Raw genomic sequence first — 22,562 nt, forward strand, 5'->3', positions numbered from 1 at the left:
GCAATGAAATAAATGGCTTATATTTGCAAATTATTGAGATGTTTATTCTGGGATTTTTGATAGCATTATTATTATTCAGATTGATTTGAATATTATTTGTCATTTTCGTATAATACACAATTTTACTTTAGTTCTATATTCATTTACCTAATATTCTTAGAATGGGAAATTACTATGCCTGTCTCGTAGAAGCGGAAAATGTACTTCGTATTCACTTTGGAGCTACAAAACATATCAAAATTAGGATCAATAAATACGAAATCAAGCCGCAATACAATTCATGGTGTTTTCCAAAATGTATATGATAGTAAACTAACTGTATGGAACTGAGTTCAATCTTCAATTATATGAGTCTGAGTAATGAATATTCCGTTAGTGCGAGTTTTGAATCTTCTTTGAGTCTGATTAATGATTCTTCTTTGAGAGTGAGTTTTGAATCTTCTATGAATTTGAGTTTTAAGTCTTCTTCGAGCCTGAGTTTTGAATCTTCCTTTAACCCATGTTGGCTGTTTACGTCATCATTGACCAATGATAGAAGAGAAGCTTTTTGGTGTACATTCTTAAAGATCGATGTACTTTGCTTTTAAAGATTATATTGTAAACCAATTTGTAAAGAAACAAGACTCTTGACAATGTATTTAATACAATTTAGGGTTTGGTAAAGCGATCTAGTATATCGTAGCCCTTATCGGCTGAGGAGGAACAAGGGTTTTGTCAAATTTAACAGAGCAGAGTGAAGTGGCTGACATATTATATATCAAAAACATTAATGAATAGAGGTAGCTAAAATTAATCACCCTGGAAGCTGTCTAATCTAAAATTCGTATCTTAAAAGTGCATCATCCGCGTCAGAACGGGCGGTGTTATTTAGAATTTAGACGTTCTCCCAGGAACGCTTGTCAGCAGTTTCAGAAAACTACTTCACAATCTTCTTCAAATATTTTCTTTTAATTTCGTCAGACTAAACTTTAGATTCTGACGATCTCGCTTTCGACTCTCATTCACTTTCTCATTAAAGATAAAGAAAGATTGATATAATTGTATGGATAATACGTATAGATTTAAAAAGAAATCCCAAAATATGTAGAATTATATACAAGTGTGTGGATATGTATTGCCCACAACAAGGCGTTTCTCGAGGTAGAATTTGTCAAGAGTTTCCATGCGATGGTGGGGTTTGCGGGTTAACCAGTTTATGTCAGCTTTATTCGGTTTATCGCGAGATGTTTATATTCTATGATATACAAATCCCTTTGTAGTTGCCGGCGGTCGAACAGAGAAAATCGAGTTCGTCTGTTAACTCGACTTACGACTGATAACGATGAATGATGGGATTTACTTTTACATATTTTTGTCAAATATCAATTTGTAGCAGATTCTGGCATATTAATTGTTGTTTATGTCTGAGAACAAGCATGTACTATTATTTTGGAAAAAGATAGGAAATAAATCGATGACGACGCAACTACATCTGACTTTAAATTTACTTCTATTTTTTTTCATCATGTGCGCATATTCAGTTTTCTTTTAATGTAATCTCTATCAATGATGCCAAACTCAACATTGAGATCAAACCATTTGTAAACAGGATGCGGAATTTGTACTTCCGGAAGAATTTATCGCCAAATATTTGGCAAGGCGTTCATCAGAATATCTCCTGATATGCTTGATTTCAAAATATAAAGAGATATTTTCTGCACAGATGAGTTTTACAATAGTGTGTTTTGCATGCGCCACACACGAATAACCTGTATATATCCGAGGTAGAAACACGTACATACATTTGTGTGACAGTGTATGTTTAGCACATAATGAAAGGTGCAATAACCTTTGCATCAAGCACAGCATCATATTGAGTCTGTCAGCCGTCAACATATACATAAATGGATATGATCCTGCTATTTTGATTTCACGTATGAAGTGTTTATTTTAGGAAGTATAACATTTATAAAAAATGGGGTATGTGTACTGTTTATATTGTATATAGTCCTATTCAAGATTCACAATGATCAGTAATTTTATGCAGTAAAATTATTCAATGTTCACATTTTGATATCGTTATCGTTCTTCACATCTTCTTTGGGCACGCTTGCCGATAAATCGTTGTCTGCTAAATAACTTCTGTTGACAAGCTCGCCAAGAAATCATTGTTGTACAACTTGTTGTGGACAAGCTCACGGAGAAATCGTTGTACACACTTGTTGTGGATAAGCTCGTCGAGAAACCGTCGTTTTCTACACACCTATGGGCAAGCTCGCCGAGAAAGACCGTCGTCAAATAGTCAAACCCATGAATTGGAAACGAAAAATCCGAAAGTCCTTTTGTTTGAAACCCTTTCATTTTCCAAATGGTGTTACAATGTATCATCCTGTCACACGTGTGTATTGTTTAAAATATTTTCTAATTCTAATTGGTTCAGCTATAACGTGAATTCTAAACATATATGATATGAATTCTAATTGGTTCAGCTTCCATCTATGTATTGGAACGTCACCATTAATATCATCTGTGCATATTGGTAATCTCGGCGAATATGTCTACAGGGGATGGGGAGAAAGGTGATTGTAAATTAGATTAGAAACTCAGAATTGTCAAATTCTCCTGTTCAATTTTGTTTTCTTTAACGCCAAGTCAAAACCTGTAAAGCGTTTATCGATATATTTTTAAACAAAGTTCACATTCTTTCTTGAACATGTGCGACTGGATGATACTTTTCACAGATTGATATGGTCAAAAACCACTTGTACTGAAACAGATGACACCACTTACTCAATGGGTGAATGTCTGGGGAACATCTGTAGCGGTCCCCGTTACAATTAGTACTAGTTATTCTGATTTTTCTCCGGTATTTTTTTGTATTGTAACATCACAAATGAAATCTATAAATTGTCGAAAATATGTTGTTGCGAAAGCCCATTTGTTTACATTACATAAGTTGTCTGAGAAGAGTGTGAAATAATTTCTGTGATAATGGTATGAAACAGATGACCATGATTTTAAAAATATATAGTTTTGAACGATTGAGTATCCCTCGACAGATCGCTTTCGGGAGATATATTGTTATGGTGGAGAGTTCTTGTTCATTGAACCTTTGTGAAATATCTCGTTGTCAGAAATAAACTAAATATAAAATGCAGAGCTAGGACCCCCGAACGAAAACTTGGGTCGGTAACGAGCCGTGGCCGCTGTCTTCTACTGTCTACGTAAGCAGTCATCGCGAACGTTAATTGTACACGAGGTTTTAATGGACGTAATCTTCTGCCAAAACGTGAAAATAGTAACTCTTACCAGCGTTTGTATTCTTACCCAATTTATGATATAACCTTATTTTCATCGCAGATGAAAAACAAGTTAGGAACCTTTATAAAATATTGACAAGCTTCCATTGATTGCATTAATTCTGTTGCAGGCTGGCGGTACAACCATCCATGGAACATGGGTAAGAGAAAGAAAACTCAGGTCGACATTGTGATGTGAAAGTGACGCAATTCTGGCAAATTTTACAGAAAGTTCATTCGTTACTGTATTGGAATATATATTTTTGAATGTTAAATTTAATTTGATTAAAAACCATGACAACGATAGACGATAATCGGGTCATACTAAATGTGGGCGGCATCCGCCACGAGACTTACAAGGCGACCCTGAAGAAGATCCCCGCCACACGGTTGTCCCGCTTGACAGAAGCCCTGGCCAATTATGACCCCATCCTTAATGAATATTTCTTCGACCGTCATCCGGGAGTGTTCGCACAAATTCTTAATTACTATAGGACCGGGAAGCTTCATTATCCCACGGATGTTTGTGGCCCGCTTTTTGAAGAAGAGCTGGAGTTCTGGGGATTGGATTCAAACCAGGTAGAGCCCTGTTGCTGGATGACATACACCCAGCACAGGGACACCCAGGACGTGTTGGCCATTCTAGACCGACTGGATCTGGACACCGACAAGCCCACTGAGGAGGACATCATGAAGAAATTCGGTTGGGAGGAGGAGTATCGCTCGGGGGAGTTAAACTGCTGGCAGAGGATCCAGCCCAAGATCTGGGCGCTGTTTGACGAGCCCTACTCTTCCAACTCTGCCAAGGTAAGACACTGTACAAAGTGAAACTTAATATAACACAAAGTGAAACTTGTACATGTATAACACAAAGTGAAACTTAATATAACACAAAGTGAAACTTGACATTTAGATACGGTATACAACGTGAAACTTGATATTCAGACACGATATTCAGATTGATTTTCAATTTATAGAGCCTTAAGATGTCGATATCCAATTTACAGGACCCAGCGTCGATAGGTGCTAATGAATCTTATTTACTCCGTGTGGGGTATGCGGCATTTAGTCGTGCGAAGAAGTTATATTACATACAAGCAGCACTCTGTATAAAGTGATCCCTCATTTCATGTAAATCTAGATATATTGAAGTTATATTTGTAACATGTTTTCCCTCTACATGTGAGTTGTTTTTATTCATTCATTTAAAACGCGTAAATTAACAAAGAGTTCTAAATTACACTTGCCTTTTAGCGGATAAAGAAATACCACCAAGCCTTGTTCTTCAGAATGGGTTATATTTGCTATTTTTACTCACATCTCTAGCAGAATATGTCGAATAACCCAATTTTTGGCAGATGACTGTTGAGCAGTTAGTCATTTTGACGCACCGTCCGCTTTGGATTCTTCCGTATAAACATTCTTTGACTTATTTACGCGTAATTGTTTGACAAAGTGCACACTTATTTTATAATGGAGTTTATAACATTTTAAAATTTGTATACAAAAAAATCTGTTGATTTTTACTGTATAGAAATTCACCAGTCACCATCAGAAAGATATTGTGAAGTCGAACAAGAAAATATTGATTACGTATATGTCTGTAAAATTGTATGTAATTCATTGCCAATGTAAAGTAGGAAACACTATCTTATTTTTAAGAAAACATTAGCATTGTCAGTGTAATTGATGAAAATTCAGATTGAAACGTTCAGTATACTGTGAGCGAGTTTACAGGGAAAAAACCATAAACTTTTTTTGAGGATCGAAGTGTAGCAAGATTTGATTTGGTAGGATTGTCCGAACCATAGGTCAGAGCTAGTTGCCAGGGGACTATTGTCTTGCAAGTCTGTCGATTTTATTTCCCCTTTTATCTATGTGAAATCCATTCAAAACAAGCATTATGGTTAGTCAATTACTCAAGGGTAAAACATAAAACTGGCTTTCAGCTCAGCTTTTCATCCCCAGATTCTGGAAATCGCTCATATCGGCAGTTTGTTTATGGAACAATATTTTTACCAGAAGTCAGAAAATATACTCCTGCGTAAATAATCGGGATTTTCAGCTAAAATGTTCCTTCACGACAGTCATAGACGGTTAAAATCAATCATCTGCCATCGTTTGACATTTAGTCAGCAGGATACAAAACCCAGCAAGGATTCGAAGCTCTAGGAACCATCACGACGCAATTGCCGTACTTATTGTAGAGAAAGATGTTTACGAAACTGAAAATATGCTTTAGCGTTTTTTATTTTAATGAATAAGTAAATGAAAAGTGATTCTTGCACCTCATTTTTTTCGCTGTAATTGTAAAACACCGGTAATATCAGCTACACTAAGGATATCAGTCAGTATGCCGAAAAAATAATTAATTCTGCTAACCACATTTTATTAACAACGTCGTGAATTCTTCTAGCAAGTAGTCAATTGTAGTAATGACCCTCAAGAATATTTGTGGTGTCTTTAATATTCTGAATTATTTGTATTCGACGGTTGTTTTATTTTTTTATTATTTTTTTTTTTGGCAAAGCAAGAACTTACTCATCAGGTATATTCGCATACGGAACACAAAAGATGATGACAATTGTTATTCTGACTAGTACTTGTCTAAGGATGGATCAGGTCCCGAACCACACATATAGTACAAACCGATCACACAGATTTGTGGGCTGAACATGGAACAGTTTTTAATCAAATCATTTGTATTTGTCAGAACTACAAAGACATTCTTCAGTATACTTAGGAACAATCACAGTGCACTTAGAAAAACGTATACGTCGTTGTCTACTCATCAGAGAAGGAATGGCGGGATCCCTCATTAACTGACTTGTAAATGATAACGTTATTACCACATGCAATATCGCGTTTAAATCAAACAGGTGTAGATCTTCTTAGTAAACGTAATGAATATGCTTAGTGTAATTAGAACATTTCAGCATTTATGTATGTTACTAGAAAATCATATTTTCTTTTCTTGACTCATTAATTAAAATCCCCTAGTTATTCTACAGTAGAATAATGTTTTATGTACGTGAATACCTAAGCTTGTTGTGCCTGCTGTAATATGTATTTCCATACCTCGGAGAAAAGTCATGGAATCATTATTTTTTAAGTTATGATGTAGACATGTTTTTTTTAAGAAATAATAAACACACAGGTGAAAAAATCTGATAATGATGTAGGGCTGATATTACAGTTGTGCATTTCTCTACTCTTTCAGCAATTAAACTCCAAAACAGACCCCGCGGTTCGTCTTGCTGTTTCTTGTCAAACCAACACATTAAAACAGTACATTTTTCACTTGGGAGCATGCAATTAAATCATGTTCATATAATTTAGAAAATCAATGTAAGGCATAGCATTGTGTGTTATTGGATGATTTGTCGCCAATAATAACGAATATTAACTCTTTACTTTTTCAGGTCATAGCCGTAATATCAGTATTTTTCATTGTGGTTTCTATATTATCCTTCTGTTTGAAAACACATCCCGAGATGCGAGTTCCAGTGCTCAAGAATACCACTTCGAACACTTCTGACGGGGAATTGTCATGGCGGTTAGAGAAAAAGAAAACTGAACCTCACCAGGCTTTCTTCTATATAGAGTGTGCAAGCAATGCGTGGTTTACATTTGAAATAATAATTCGTTTGATAGTTGCACCAAATAAGTTAGATTTTTTGAAAGCACCGGTGAACATAATTGACATTATTGCCACACTTTCATTCTATTTGGATTTTATGTTGACAAAGCTGAAACAAGAAAATGACATCCTGGAGTTCTTTAGTATAATTCGTATCATGCGACTGTGCAAATTGACCCGTCACTCTGCGGGGCTGAAAATTCTCATCCATACCTTTAAAGCGAGTGCAAAGGAACTCGTTCTACTGGTGTTTTTCCTAGTGTTAGGTATTGTGATTTTTGCCGCCCTGATATTTTATGCGGAACGAATTCAGTATAACCCGGATAATGATTTCACGTCAATTCCGGTCGGACTGTGGTGGGCTATAGTTACAATGACAACAGTAGGCTATGGCGACATGGCACCGAAAACCTACGTTGGAATGTTTGTTGGTGCTCTCTGTGCGTTATTGGGTGTGCTGACGATTGCACTTCCGGTACCAGTCATCGTAAGCAACTTTGCCCTGTTTTATTCCCATACACAGGCGCGATCCAAACTACCGAAGAAAAGGAGGCGTGTCCTTCCAGTGGAGCTGCCCCGCCCTAAGGGTCCCAAGGGAATGGGCCCTGGAGGAGGCCCCCCTCCAATCAACAGGCACAGGAACGCGATAAAACACCCACCTGTGGGACAGCCGGACCACAAAATTAACAGAATGGGTAAGTGTTTATTGCAAATCATTCATCAAACTTGTTTTTTATTCCTTCCGATGTAATTTTTCTTGTCGGTTCGATCGCTTATGCCGCATTTCAAATGTTCGTTCAGAGTAGAGTAGGAATTTCAACTTTAACCGTGCATGCTTTCCATCACAGATCTTAGGAGAAGGAAATCATTTTTGCAGAATGAAGGCTAAGAATGTCACGTGCTCATTTCTTCACCTATAAAGAGTTTGTTTCTACCAAAATAACAATTAGTTTCTCATTAAACATGAGCTGTAATTTCATAAACCTTTATGCATCCCTTTAATGCAATCATGCTGTGAATTGGTCAAAGACATGTGCAAATTGTTTTCTGTGGCACTAAAACTAAATCAGATTTGCCTATAGGTGTGTACAAAGTGCTATAAAGAACATGTTGACTCATCTTCAGAAGAAAAAATCTCGGAAGACACAAATATAGCAAGGAACTTTTATTTTCACTGAGCCAAAATATATACTAGGGATAATACAAACTGCTAATGTGATTTGTATTGAGGTTTTACGTATAATCCTTTTCAAAGTATTACAGATTTCATTTCTGATTGTCTAACCCCTCTTATTTTTATCGTAAAGACCAAGGTTGTACAATACAGCAATTGATGCCCTTTCGTAGTAAGTTACTGATACATCTGTATTTATGTGTGGCGCATGCGCTTCTGTAGATAGGTAACTTCCTGTTCGTCCTTTACTAATCTACTCATCTGTCAGACTAACGACTTACTGTGCTTTGTAAACGTGTTCACGCTCTGGACTGGATCCACCTGTCTCATTCTCTGCTTTAATTAATTTCATGTTAACTGTATATCATCAATTTGAATTTTATGACAGTATGAAATGATATACGTCACCGGAATATATCAGATCCACAGACTTTGTAAAAATATCACTAATACAGAAAACATTGCTTCCGATGTCCAAGATACTGTAATTGTTTAAAAAAGTGAAAAGTCCTCTTACGTTGGATAAGTTCGGAGAAAGGGGAGTATATGGGTAAAAGAATGTCAATTGGCAAGGGCGTTTCCACAAATATCTGTGGAAAAGTATCGAATACTAAGGTGGAACCTGAGCGCATATAACAGAGCTAGAATAAGGTATGAATGTTAATGAGATACTTGAAGTCACAAGCCAAATTTTCAATATGCCCACTGATTATTGAAAGACGAGATCAGACTGAAGTTAATAACGCCCCTGATGCCAATAGCAAGGCCCTATGCATATGAATTGTGTAAATTAAATTACGCTAGATACAAGAAATTGTGTAAATATTTATGATATGCTGACGTAGTCACTGATCACTACACGTAAATATAAATTTGCTTCATACGTAACCATGTCGCTTGTATGGTGTCACAAGAAAAGGACCAGAGAATAAAACGTTTAATTATAACCTTTCACCGAAACAGATGGAGTATGGCACTTTATAATTAAATATTTCAAGTGGAGAACAACACGCGGAATCACGTGCTCTTATGTATGTAGGTTTTTAATTGGTCGGTTATTTTTACTTTTTGATAGCATGATATGGAAAGTTTTTCAGTATGAAAATTAAAAAAATAAGTTTAACTACGTATTTTGACTTAGGGAAAGGCCACCATAAGCGATGAATTAAAAAAACCCAACAACAACCAAATGATATTTATTTTTACTGTGAGACCCACGCGCAGAATCGTGCAAGGTTCGTCCGTTAAATGAAGACATTATCAAACTCCATCTACAAACGTGCAAATTACAAAAAAAAGAGTTGAATTTTGTACTTGGTCCATCGCCATTCTAGGTACATTATTTTCGTTGCTTCTTTCTTTATCAACAGCCTTTCTATGTAAAAGTGATGATTGAAAGTGTTAGACATAACAAATCTTCGTATTCAACACGATGATTGATTGAGGTGTTAGACATTATCAAGTGCTGGCAGAATCTTGGCACAGAATTAGCCGGACAGTAATGAGGGTACCTGCGCTCCGTGTAAACCGGTGTAGTAAAAATTTCCTCCGTTACAACCCACCCATAGAGGGTCGTACACTGTAATAAAAGGGATCCCGGTAGTTATAAGGTCTCTATATATAACCAGCCATGACCGCTGTGTGACCTTTCTCCATAGTGTTTTGTTAAATCCAACCCAAACACAACTTGCTAGTTATTTGAACTCCGACTGAGCACGAGTTATCTGCACGTTACGTAGGAGCAATTAAATTTGTGATTGTGTAGAACGGTGTTAACAACTTGATCCGAGTCTTTCAAGTTTCATTTCTGTTCTCAGCACAGTTCTAATGATTTGGAATACGTCACAGAATGTTCGGTCCAAGCTGGAGACTTCCCTAATTTACCATGTAAAATATTTACTTAATATCAGCACGAGTGGTTGACACATAATCAATATGAACAGTGATTAGGCTTAAACAAATACTTTCAATGTTCAGAATTTCAAATACTATAGGCCAAATTATAGTGAAAGGAACTCACTTAATTACTTCTGTAGTTCCGATTAAGCTCACCTTTATTTTATACAACCGGGTTATTGAAAAATGAACCATTAAATTCCTATTTAATTTTCTTAGCAGGAGTGTACAGTGTTCTTTATGTAATCTGGAGTGTTTTCTGAGCTCCCCTCTACCATGGTATGGAGCGTCGGGTATTGCATGAGTGTGACTACAACTAAGTACAGAGGCAACTCTGTAAATTTCACAATGCATGCTTACTAACACAACATAGATTAGAACTGTCATTGTATAATGAACCTGTTTCTTATACTGAATCAAATGCCTATTAGTGTGTCAATATCAAAGAAAGGAATCAAATACACATAGTACATGCTTTTATAAACTGTTTGCTAGAAGTAATGTCCATGCATAATATAAAAAAATGTTTCATTTTAGCTTAACAGCTAAGCATATCGGTAGACTAAGTAGAGCTTGCGTGCAATGACCAGTAGTGGTGTGTTTTAGTACGCTAATGTTTCCCATTCTTTCTCATCTGCAGCATATCCATATGGGTATTTCTTAGGTATAGTATGCCATGATTTTGCCGTGAGATAAAGACATTTTCTTGATTGCTATGCAAGTCAGGAAAATCTGTTGAAAGATAATTATGATCGACGATAGCAAGATTCCTGTCTCTGATTTCCTGTTCCTATGAATGTACATACAAAACGAGTCTTTCTTTTGTTTCGGCATACATTGGATCGACATTGTTCAAAACATGCTTCGGAAATTGATTGGAAACTCGCACCGTTTTCATTTGGAAATCATAAGAGATGTTCCCAAGAGCTGGCTGTCGATACCATCTCAAGTATATTTGTGTGGCAACTAAAGACTTGCTATCGTCTGCTTTCTCTTACCGTTACTTTCCATTCTAACTTTCCACTGTTTACTCAGTCTGGTTGATGCCACGTTCGTGGATTTGCATTGGATTTCCTCATGTGGAAGTGGCGCCGACCATTTTGAGTTTTCAAACCTTTTATTTACTCACAGTTTCTAGGTCAGCAATCCTGCAGAAGATTTACAATGTCTGCAATAACACACTTCACAAATATCGTATATGTTTAACTCACATAACGTACTGGGTATATGCTGTTTAGTTCAATACTGACAAAACCTGCAGATGGTTTCTTGTTTGCATGTCACATTCTTAACAGCACTGTCGATATATTCAGTGTATCTGAAATGTCAATAACAATTTATTATGAAGTAATCTCAAGGTAGTAGAATATAATGATATTATATATTCCCGACATATTTTGTTTTTACTAACATGTGTACGTGTATATGTTGATGTAAGACAGTAGTTCAAGGTAGGACTTTCCTGTACGTTATATTACCTTTCTAGTTATATCTATATAAAACATTTCTGTAATTAATCTAGTCTTTGTATGAATTTCAGTATTCTTTTAATTAATGACTGTAGCGAGGAATAGTGTAGATATTGTTCATAGCTTTATTTTCAGCTTTCGTTTTATCAAATCTTAGGTAGAACATTAGCTCTTGAAGTAAATCTGATCATTATATCTCATAAAAGAGGTTTATTTAAGATTGAGCTGGTTTATCATGAGAACGAACGTAAGCACCCTTGCAGTTAATTAACTCGTTGTGAGGAGGGAGTTTATCCACTGGTTATTAACTTGTTTCCATGGTAGACTTTGACAGATTTTGTGTACTTGCTAACACTTACTTGTAGAAAATGGTAGAAGTTGTTTATTTTTGCCAGTTTTGTACTAATAGCATGTCGTCTGCTAATTTGTGCCATTTTGTGTTGCTTCTGTAGGCCGGGCTGGAGAGGAATCGATCCCGATGTTGATGATAAATCATACTGATAAAGAGGACACTACGGTACCTCGATCCCGACCCCAATCCAATGTGGTAGACAAGAGTCCACCCCGCCTCGTGGAAATAAGTTCTAATCCCGGAACCCCTCTAAAAGTTACCGAAATTAAGACAACTGGTTTGTATCCTGAGGACTTTGTGGCTAGATGTCGTTTTGTTTGAAATTCTTTCAACCTTTCTCTTTTTAAATCACATTTTGCAGACGATAAATTTGAAAGAAAGAGTTCAACATTTTCCATCTTGCGTTTCAATATGATTATGTAGAATTCATTCATTCTATTCTATGATTCAAAAACGGGAACAGGGCATTGAAAATAATTTATACCTTTCAGAAGCAACCATTGGGTCTGGTGTTGGGTTGTCTGTGAAGCAGCGCTTGCTTTCTGTCTGTGTTGTTTACAGCTTAGTAGTTATCCTTTTAAAGCATTATTCTAACTTTATGTTTACTTAAAATCGATATCACCATCCACGATAGAATTGCATGTTGCTGTTTATGTGACAGAGATTGGAATGTTCGATTTCTGCAGAGCGAATGCCGGTAAATAATGGTTACTGTATACAAACACGCAGGATTATCCGGGCATTAAATGCATGCAGACATGTACAAAAATGCACAGTGTTTACATTAACAAGTTTTATTCATCAATTATTAAAGCATGCCTTTGCTATATCAACATGCATGACAGACAATAAACAACATTCAGTGGGAAAGGTGTGTTCTACGTCTAAAGACAAATAGCAGAATATTGGTATATCAACCATTTCAAACCAAACATTGAGGATGAAGGTTATGGATATTTATATTTCCTTCAGTTGGGTTTAATCAACAGACGTCAATATTGTTTTCTTTTGGCATTATTGTTTTGAATATCAGTTATTTTACAAAGCCTTTTTTAAAAAGCAGATATGAGAAAATCAAAATGAAATCGAATAGGAATTCCCAGTCCTCTCACGACACTATAAGAAATGACCTTAAACAAAGTTATCTTTGGTTTCAATCGAATTCTGCATGTAATGAAATAATACAGTATAAAAGTAAAAGTAGAAATCACGTGATCAGGTCATCTACTAACAATATACTGTAGGAAAAACTAAGCCTGTTATCACGTGAAATGTTTAACCGTATCTCTGTGTAGAATACATTATCTTTATATGTTAATTATTGCCATCGATTTCTAATTTGCCTGTGTTTCTGTTTGATAGATGCCACAGGAATCACGAGCTTGATTATGGCACCAAACGCCAATTTGAACAGCACGCCGGTTGGGTCTAGTAATTCTGTGACCCCCAATACCGTCAGTCTGGGGGTCACTACAAACTCTGTTATCAATGCCATCACCACTGGATCTCCCCCAAACCAAGAAAAAAGTAAGTGCACTAATTATATATAATGACATGAAGAATAAAGTGACGTAACACCTCTGCCCTGTAACCAAATTAAGATGAGTTTACTGTAAGAGGAAATGATGTACCCGTGATATTACCCATTCCCATTGATAGATTGGAATAAAATACGATGTTTTGTACTAAACATGAGCGTATTAACAACTATGGATAATATTCCTTAGTTTCAAGCATTCTGAGGAAGAGCAAGTTTTCTACAGTTATATTCTATGTGACATGTGACACAATAAATTGTCTACCATGTAACACAATATATCATTTGTCATGTGACAAAGATTCCATTATCTGCAGCGTAACAAAAAGTAATCTTTCCGTCATCTGACAAATAGTCAATTCTCTGCCATGCAACAAAGAAAGTATTTCCTGGCATTTTATCAACCATTCTCAAATGACAAAACTGATGGAGCATGATACGATTCGTTAAAAACCCATGAAGACACACTCGTGCGAAGTTGAGATTTAAGTCTCAAAAGAGAATTATTCATTATCTTGCAAGAAGGAGTGAGTTTCAGAGTTAAATGAGGCGGATAGAGCACTTTCGCATTACAAGAATTGAGTTACTTGTCTGAAGAATAATTAATAATCTCTAATGTAGGACAATTTCAAACACCGATGTATCATTCTTACATAGTAGAAAATAATACGTTTACCTCGAATTGTGACGAGAAAGAAAGGTAGAATAAATGTAAAGCAGATTATAAATCACTGATGAAAGAGACAGACATTATTCAATCACCTATCCATTCATTAACAAAGATGAAAGCACCAAAAACTACCTTCCGAAACGCTCTTTAGTGAAACCCCTGGTTGTTACCAAATTGTTCTCCAATTCTCTCTCTATGTGGTGCAAACACCAGCTATTACTTAAAAATTACCTTCCAACATTCTCTCTAGTGACAACATTCCCTGTCAGTTCCCAAACTACCCCAACACCCCAGTCCGTCACCAAATTACCTTCCAACGCTCAAGCGAAAACGTCCCCAGTCATTTGATAAGTGACTATTCAACACTATTCCTAGTGAGTACACCCTAGTCAGTTACTAAACAATGCTCCAACAATCTCTCCAGGTAATACATATTAGTTACCAAACTAGCCCCCTGTCAGTTTCAAAACTACCATTTAACACTTTCCTCAGACACGATATATGTATGACAATATCCAGTGAAAACATCTCAAACTGCATCCCAACACTCCTTTGTGAAACATCCCCAGTCAGTTACCAAGCTACATTCCAACACTCCTTAGTGAAACATTCCAGTCAGTACTCAAACTACATTCCAACACTCCTTAGTGAAACATTCCAGTCAGTACTCGAACTACATTCCAACACTCCTTAGTGAAACATCCTCAGCCAGTTACCAAACTACATTCCAACACTTTATTTTAGTGAAAACATCCCCAGTCATTTATCAAACTACATTCCAATACTACTCGGTGAAACACCCCAGTCAGTTACCAACTAAATTCCAACACTTTTTAGTGAAACATTCTCAGTCAGCTACCAAACTACATGTGCATTCCAACACTTTTTTTTTTTTTAGTGAAAACACTTTCAGTCAGTTACCAAACTACATTCCAACTCCTTTTTAGTGAAAACATCCCCAGTCAGTTACTAAACTATATCCCAACACGTTTTAGTGAAATCACTCTCAGTCAGTTACTAAACTACATTCCAACACTCTATTTTAGTGTAAACACCCTCAATCGATTACCTAACTACGCTCCAACACTCCTCAATAAAAACAATCACAGTCATGCAGTCAACAAACCATCTTCCAAAACTTTCTTCAGTGTAAACACCCCCAGTAAATTCCCAATCTATAACCCCAACAATTGATCTCTCCACTGCAACCATTCCCAGTCAGCTATAGAGCTACCGTCCAATACACTCTCGAAAATGACAACGCCCCCAGTCAGTTACTAAACTGCCCTCAACAACCTCTCAGATGACACCAACAGTTAGCTACAGTCCAATACCATCGCTGATGATATCACTCCAGTCAATTTACAGAGAATTGTTCAACACTCTAATGTAAGTACACGACCAGCCAGTTTCTAACTCTCTCTGTGAAAACACTATCAAACGCTCCAAAAGACTCTATTATCCAAACATTATCAGACAGTTACCATTCTACTTTGCAACACTTTCTCCAATTGAAACATTCCCACTTGACTACTAAACTGATCTCAACAGCCTCCTCTCCAGGGCAAATAACCCCAATCAGTTACCCAACTACTCTCTAACACTCTGTCTATGGAAAACGCGCCCCTTCAGTTGTAAGGCTACCCTCAAACACTATTTCTATTGATGACACGGCAGTCTGTTATCAAACGGTCAATATTACCTCTGTTTATTATGAAACAACATCCCAGGAGTCTCCCCTGACAAAACAACCCCAGGCAGTTGCCAAACTACTTTTCAATGATTTTACCAATTAAAACACTCTATTACCAAACTTTCTATCACAACCTTTTCAGTAAAAAACACTCTTAGTCATTTACCAAACTTAACGCCCATCACTCGAGAAAATGACAACACCCTCAGTCAGTTACCAAACTACTCAACAACCCTTAAGATGAAACCAACTCCAGTCAGTTAATACTAATTGTCCTCAACAACCCTTCAGATGACACCAACTCCAGTCATTTAATACTAATTGTCCTTAACAACCCTTCAGATGACACCAACTCCAGTTAGTTTTAATGAAAACAACTACAGTTACCTAACTGCCCTCAAATCTCTCTTCAGTGGACACAAATCCAGTTACGGCAGTTAGTTTCCAATCTCTAATAACAACATCCTGTGTCAGTTACCAAAGTCCTCGCCAACACTATCTCCTGTGAAAACACTCTCAGGTGGTTACGAAACAGTCCTAACAACCGCTTCAATGAAAAGTCAAGGAGGACACATTAATCTGTTACTAAACTACCGTTCAAAACGCAATATCTAGTGGAAATCCAACAATTAATATCTAACAGTTGCTCCAGTGAAATAATACCTAAGCTGTTACTAAGCTACTTGATTGGTGAAAACAACCCCCGTTACTTACTAATTACCCCTGAACACCTTCTCCTGTAAAGAAAATAAGTGAGTTGACCAATCATTCCTCCAAAACTCTTTCAACTCTCTCCAATGAAAACAATCCAGATTAGGTAGCAACACCCCCCCCCCCCCAACACTCTCCCCTGCAAACAACCCAAGTACGTCGCCGAACTACCATCCAACACTCCATCCAGAAGAAACAACCCCAGTCAGCTTCCAAACTCTCCTACAACACTTCTTACAGTTAAGACACTTCCAAGCAGTTACCAAACTCCCCTTGATAATCTCCCCACTGAAACAACCCCAGTCAATCAACAAATTGCACTTCAACTTTTTCTCCAGTAAATACATTCGCTATTCAATGACCAAAATGCCCACTAACACACTTTTCAATGAAAACATCCATAGTCAGTTACCAACTTCCTTGTAACCCTTTAACGAATACTCCCCTAATCAGTAACTAAATAAACCACCACATCCCTGGAGAAAATACCCAATCAAATTACTCTCCATCTCTCTGTCAAATGACAATGTGACATTTCAAACCAATTACCGAATTACCCTCTAACACTATCCGAAGTGGGGATCCAGGTTAGAATAGGTCCTTAGTAACCCCTTGCTTGTCGTAAGAGGCGACTAAATGGGGTGGTCCTTCGGATGAGACCGCAAACACCGAGGCCCCGTGTCGCAACAGGTGTGGCACGATAAAGATCCCTCCCTGCTCAATGGCCATAAGCGCCGAGCATAGGCCTAAATTTTGCAGCCCTTCACCGTAAAACAATATTCAATCAATCAATCAATTATCCGAAGTGAAAACAATCCCATTCAGTTACCATCCTTTAACACTTTATCCAGGAATTAAACAAACTACCCTCCAAAACTCACTCCAGTGAAAAGACCACCCGTCAATAACCATAGTACCTTCCAATACATTCTTGTAAACACACTGCACTCAGTTGCCAAACTATCCTCCAACAGTCTCCCTTGTAAGAACACCATCAGCCAGTTAACAAGCAGCCCACCAACACTCAATCCATTGAGAACACTGCAGTGAGTTAGCAAATTAGCCTTTATGACCCTTTTTGGTGAAAATAATCCAGCCAGTCACCAAAACCACCCTCCAACACTATCTTTAGTGAAATCACTGAAATCAGTTGTCAAAGTATCCTCCACCAGTCGTACAATTCCTAACATCCTTAAACAATTACCATGATGCTTTCCAACAATTTTTCCAACAATCAAAGACATTCAAAACGGTCCTCTACTATGCAAATAACCCCGTAATTTACCACATAAACCTCCACCACTTTCTCTAGTGAATACACCGCCATGCACTAACCAAAATGCCTTCCAACTCTCTCTCTTCAAGGAAGACTCCCCAAGTCATTTACCAACTACCCTGCAACCCTCTACCTAGCGAATATGCCCCTAATCAATTACCAGATAAACACCCAACCTTGGAGAAACCTATCAAACTACTCTCCAGCACTACTGCCCAGTGAGTTGCCAAACTAGTTTCCAACACTAGTGGCCAATTAACAAACCTACCACTTTTTCTAATGAACACATCCCTATGTTTGTTACCAAACTACCCTCCAAACTTTCTTCAATGACAACAATCAGTCGATTACCATACTACCCCAACACTCCCTCTAGTAAAACTTCCAAGCATCCTTCCAACATTATATACAGTGATAACACTCCCTGTCAGTTACCAAAATGACCTCAACAATTTCTCCAATAAAATCACTTCTCATCAGTAACCAAATATACCACACGATATCCCCAGTGAAAGCACTCTCTCCCTAATCAAGTACCATACTAGCATCCAATATCCCTTCCAGTGACAGCACCTCTCGTCATATACCGAACTACACTCCATCATTCTTTGTAGTGAAAACCAGTCAGTTACCAAACTTCACCTCCAACACTCTCCTGTGAAAACACCCCCACTCAGTAATAGAGGGTACTCAAACTACTGGTCGCGGTAACCAAAGCGACCGGTAGGTCACAAGTTTGAGTCGAGATCCCTTCGCTGCGTCAATTCTAAGACGTTGAACATAGGTAGCGACTGTTCCTTAGCCAGGCGCCTGGTATTAGAAGTGAAAGCTATAGGTCGTTTGGATATAAGTTTAAATGTAGAGGCCCCTTGTCGCGGTGGCATGGTAGAGAATCCTCAATGATAGATTAAAATGTGTGGCACTTCACCTAAAGCTGCTGTCGTTAACTATGAGTAAAAACATTCGAATGTGACGTAGATCAACAAACAAAATCTCTCAACATCTTTCTTAGTTAAGGACCCTCCAACATTCTTTCTCGTGTAAAATCCCCCTTGTCAGTTACCAAATTGCCCATGAACACTCTCTTCATTGAAACACACCCATTCAGTTACCAAACTGCTCTTCTGCTCTCTTTCCAGTGAACGCAACCTCAGTGGGTGACTAAACTATCCACCAATTCTAGTTAGTAAAACTTTCTCAAGTGCAAATACCCTCAGTCAGTTACTAATTTGTCCTCTCAAAATTTAAGAATCGCCAACCAGAGTTGGATTGCCCTTTCTTCCACAAGTGGTAGACACTCTAGGAATGACCGTATATTCATCAACTTTCGAAAGCACCTTGCAACAACGCAAGAAAGTTATGTGTGTCTCTGATGGTATTGCTGACAATGAATACAAGTTGTGTCTAGATGGAAGACAAGAGAAACAAAACAAAAACAAGCACGTCTCTGTTGCTGCAATATTGTAAACCTTGCCGAATTTTTAACCTGTTAGAAAAGAAAGAGGGCTACGCTATCCCAAGCTGCTATTGTTGAGATTCAAATTGAATTTGGAAAAAAACATTTTTTTTTTAAAAATTAAAAGTTCTTAACCCGTTGCACACCGATACATGTAGAGAAGATAGTGACTCCCTGTAGTAAAAGTGTGTAATAAAAAAGAGTGTCACAACTATCTTAATCGTCATGTAACCCCCCCCCCACACACACACACACACACACACACAAACCCCATACAAAGCTGTGTGTATACAAGATTCCTAATCCTCTTTCGATGTTAATATTAAATGATGTCGGTTTCAAATTCCTCTTTTGATATTACATGTAAAATTAAACGATGCCGGTGTCAGACTGAGTGTTATTTATATCGAATTTGATACCACAACACACAGGATACTGATTGATAATTCAGATTCACGAATCCACTGTATAAAATCGATGAGAAACAAATGTTCATTTCGGCGATTCAACATCTCATAGCGACCAATAGTGGGGCTTGGCAAATGCCTTACCCACTACGCTACCGTGACCGAAAATTAAGTTACAAAGACGCAGCATTATAGTTAGCATGTTCATAATGGTGAACAAAGAGGTTTTTTTAATAACATTTAATGAAATGTTATCACAGTTTACACCATATTAACAATAACTTAAAAACATACCATTGCACTGCCGTATACTAACTAAACTGTTCTCAATCGACGTTATTTTCCTTACAGCTGACTTAGTGAACAGTGCTCATGTTGCGGATGGTGTGGCCACGGACTCATCTAAAATTTCCAACTCCGCCACCGCCAACAACACGACCGAGTCGAGGCACTATTCCCCCTCCACCTCTCCCCCCAAGTCCAACAATCTAGTGGCCGTCAACACGTAACCCAGGCTTCGTGTCGCTATGTCGTAAACTACAGTGACTTCCAGTCGAGCAAGACATATCGGAAAACAGATTGTGATATCACGCCTGCTCTTCGAAACCGGAAGTGGGACTGTGTGACAGAGTTGGTAGTTAGAATGTCGTCGTGTCCTGCTTCAGATGACAAAGCGACACCTGGTGTTTAGGATAGGAACACGTAGAAATGAGATGATTTTTCCAATCAACATTTCTTATACAAAATTGAATTCATTCACTACCCGTGTCTGTGATGTTTGTCCCTTTCACATTAATGTTGTCCCTTGTAATTATATAGGTAATTCACTACATTAGTGGCAATCATTAATTTTAACAAAACTAGGGTAAAAATTAGTTATACTCCATTGTCAACGCGAAAACCAAAACTGACATCTGAATGTGCACGTTTTTAAAACTTTTGAAAATCTATTTTTCTTGTATGTATTGGACACAAAATAGTTTGCAACGAACGCTAAGAATACTATTAGTGGTTTAATAGTCACGTGGTTTGATAGTCACGTGTTGAACGCTCTACAACGCAACCATAAGATATTATCTCTAGCTTCAGTATTGTTGGAGTGCAGTGGAAAAGCAATTTTGAATTTTAAAAATTTTAAATCAATATTTTTCATGTGTATATAGTTAGATGACAGGAATTCAGGGTTAAAAGAGACATGATTTATGTCCAAGATGTGTTACTACGCGGGAAATGGAGGGGCACAGTTTGGGAAGCTCGGTTTTTCACTTGTTTAAAAACTCGTTCCAGGCAAAACATATAATACAACTACAAACGTTTTAAACCGGACCAATTTCCCCCCTTACAAATTATCGACCTTCGAACATGCAGTAAATATTAGCATTAGATTTAACAAATTAGAAAGGACATATTAAACAATTATTATACAGCTTCGACACTCTTCGCACAACTTTCTAGTATAGACCGTATGATTTTAGAAGCACTGAATTATGTACACAATGGTGAAAAATTATTCCAACCTTGTCCTGGTTGGAGCAGACTTGAGTATTGCCTAATCATGAATTGACGCAATATTCCCGTTTCCAGTTTTAGTGATTTTGCTGAGATCCGCTGATGTTTAAATTTGCTGTTAATTTTTTGTAGAATTTATTTTTCTTCTCCCCCAAGTGTTTAGAGTTTTCTGGGTTGTAGACCAGAAAACAGGACTTGTAAAGTTCTATTTGTTAAGCATACTTATATGAATTGTGTGTGGTTCATGTATATATTTGTTTATTATTATATATACACAGCGAAATTTTATTTTTCATTTCCTCCTACAGATCCATTCAGACGTTCGATAGTCTCATTTTGTACAAACAATGGTTAACACGAATTTTATGGACCACGCGTAGTTGCGTGTGTAGAACTATCAATAAAATGATTAAGTCAAATTAGTGCGCTGACATCATTATCAAATTTTCGTAAATGAGAAACCGATGAAAACGAAAGTACACCTGCATCGTGATTCTATATCAACATCTACCAAATTTTGATGGCTACCCACAGATTATTTTAACTTCACAAAATATAGAGAAAATAGGTTATGCCAAAAGTTTTCCAGAGTACGCTGTGCTGACCGTATCCATAGACAGGCTGGGGCCAGTCTAAAACTTGTACAAACAACTGAAAGACAAAAAGCTTCATATCAATCTTTATAAATAAAAAGCAATAATTCTGAAACGAAAACATGGACATTCTCAGGATCTAATATATGTATGTGTGCGACAGTCAAATCTCGCACAGCCAGGCTGTTTATAACGATATGTCCGACAGTCAAATCTCGCACAGCCGGAGACCTCCAGCCTGTCTATAACGATATGTCCGACAGTCAAATCTCGCACAGCCGGACACATCCAGCCTGTGTATAACGATATGTCTGACAGTCAAATCTCGCACAGCCCGACACCTCCAGCCTGTCTATAACGATATGTCTGACCGTGTGACTGGTGGTGTTTGACAGCAATAGATAAATGCATGGACTCTCTGTAAAACTGGAAATTCTCTCATTGTTACAGAAACTACAGAATGATAATAAATCATTGTATTACTCCAATATGTGGTTATGTCTTTAGTAACATTTATAGGTTATAGACTTTGTATGGGAAAATATGACGACCGAGTTTTTTGGCGAGGTCTGTCCGCGACAAAAAACCGAGGTCATAATATTTTCCCATACAAAGTCTATAACCTTTTTATTATATACTTTCAATTTCATTTAGATAATAACAATAATTTTATTTTTAAAAATATCTTTATTGGTTCAACTCAGTAAAAGACGAAAAACACGAAAAATTTGAAAATTAACGGCGTAGTAATTGATTGTGACGTAATGTTTGCGGGCCGGAATGTTTCCGGGCATATATCGTGTGATATATGCCCGCACACTTTTACAGAAAAAAGAAGAGGTGAAAATGAAAGTATATAATAATTATATTTATTGCCCATGGTACAGTGGAAACGTGCAGG

At 37.3% G+C, this 22,562-nt stretch overlaps 1 protein-coding gene and 1 long non-coding RNA gene across 18 annotated transcripts in view; one reads left to right on the plus strand and one right to left on the minus strand.

Moving 5' to 3' along the window:
* The window catches only part of LOC125645686 (potassium voltage-gated channel protein Shaw-like), a 39,455-nt gene extending 17,306 nt beyond the window's left edge, over positions 1 to 22,149 (plus strand). For 4 of the 17 annotated variants that reach the window (XM_048871451.2, XM_048871449.2, XM_048871452.2 and 1 more), the window contains 7 exons: positions 3,410 to 4,085; positions 6,701 to 7,613; positions 8,226 to 8,264; positions 10,629 to 10,652; positions 11,910 to 12,086; positions 13,172 to 13,336; positions 19,911 to 22,149. In XM_048871451.2, coding sequence (XP_048727408.1) covers positions 3,573 to 4,085; positions 6,701 to 7,613; positions 8,226 to 8,264; positions 10,629 to 10,652; positions 11,910 to 12,086; positions 13,172 to 13,336; positions 19,911 to 20,068 — 1,989 coding nt within the window. In that variant the 5' untranslated portion in view covers positions 3,410 to 3,572 and the 3' untranslated portion in view covers positions 20,069 to 22,149. The remainder of the gene's footprint in view (positions 1 to 3,409; positions 4,086 to 6,700; positions 7,614 to 8,225; positions 8,265 to 10,628; positions 10,653 to 11,909; positions 12,087 to 13,171; positions 13,337 to 19,910) is intronic. The other 13 variants (XM_056140091.1, XM_048871453.2, XM_056140090.1 and 10 more) reach the window with 7 other exon arrangements.
* On the minus strand, positions 9,283 to 19,989 carry LOC130046858 (uncharacterized). The gene is made up of 2 exons (XR_008795892.1): positions 19,854 to 19,989; positions 9,283 to 11,306 (listed from the first exon to the last, which is right to left on the minus strand). It is a non-coding gene; the product is annotated as an uncharacterized LOC130046858 (long non-coding RNA).
* Positions 22,150 to 22,562: the final 413 nt, after the last annotated feature.

This window comes from Ostrea edulis, chromosome 6 (genome assembly GCF_947568905.1).
Source record: "Ostrea edulis chromosome 6, xbOstEdul1.1, whole genome shotgun sequence".
NCBI lineage: Eukaryota > Metazoa > Mollusca > Bivalvia > Ostreida > Ostreidae > Ostrea > Ostrea edulis.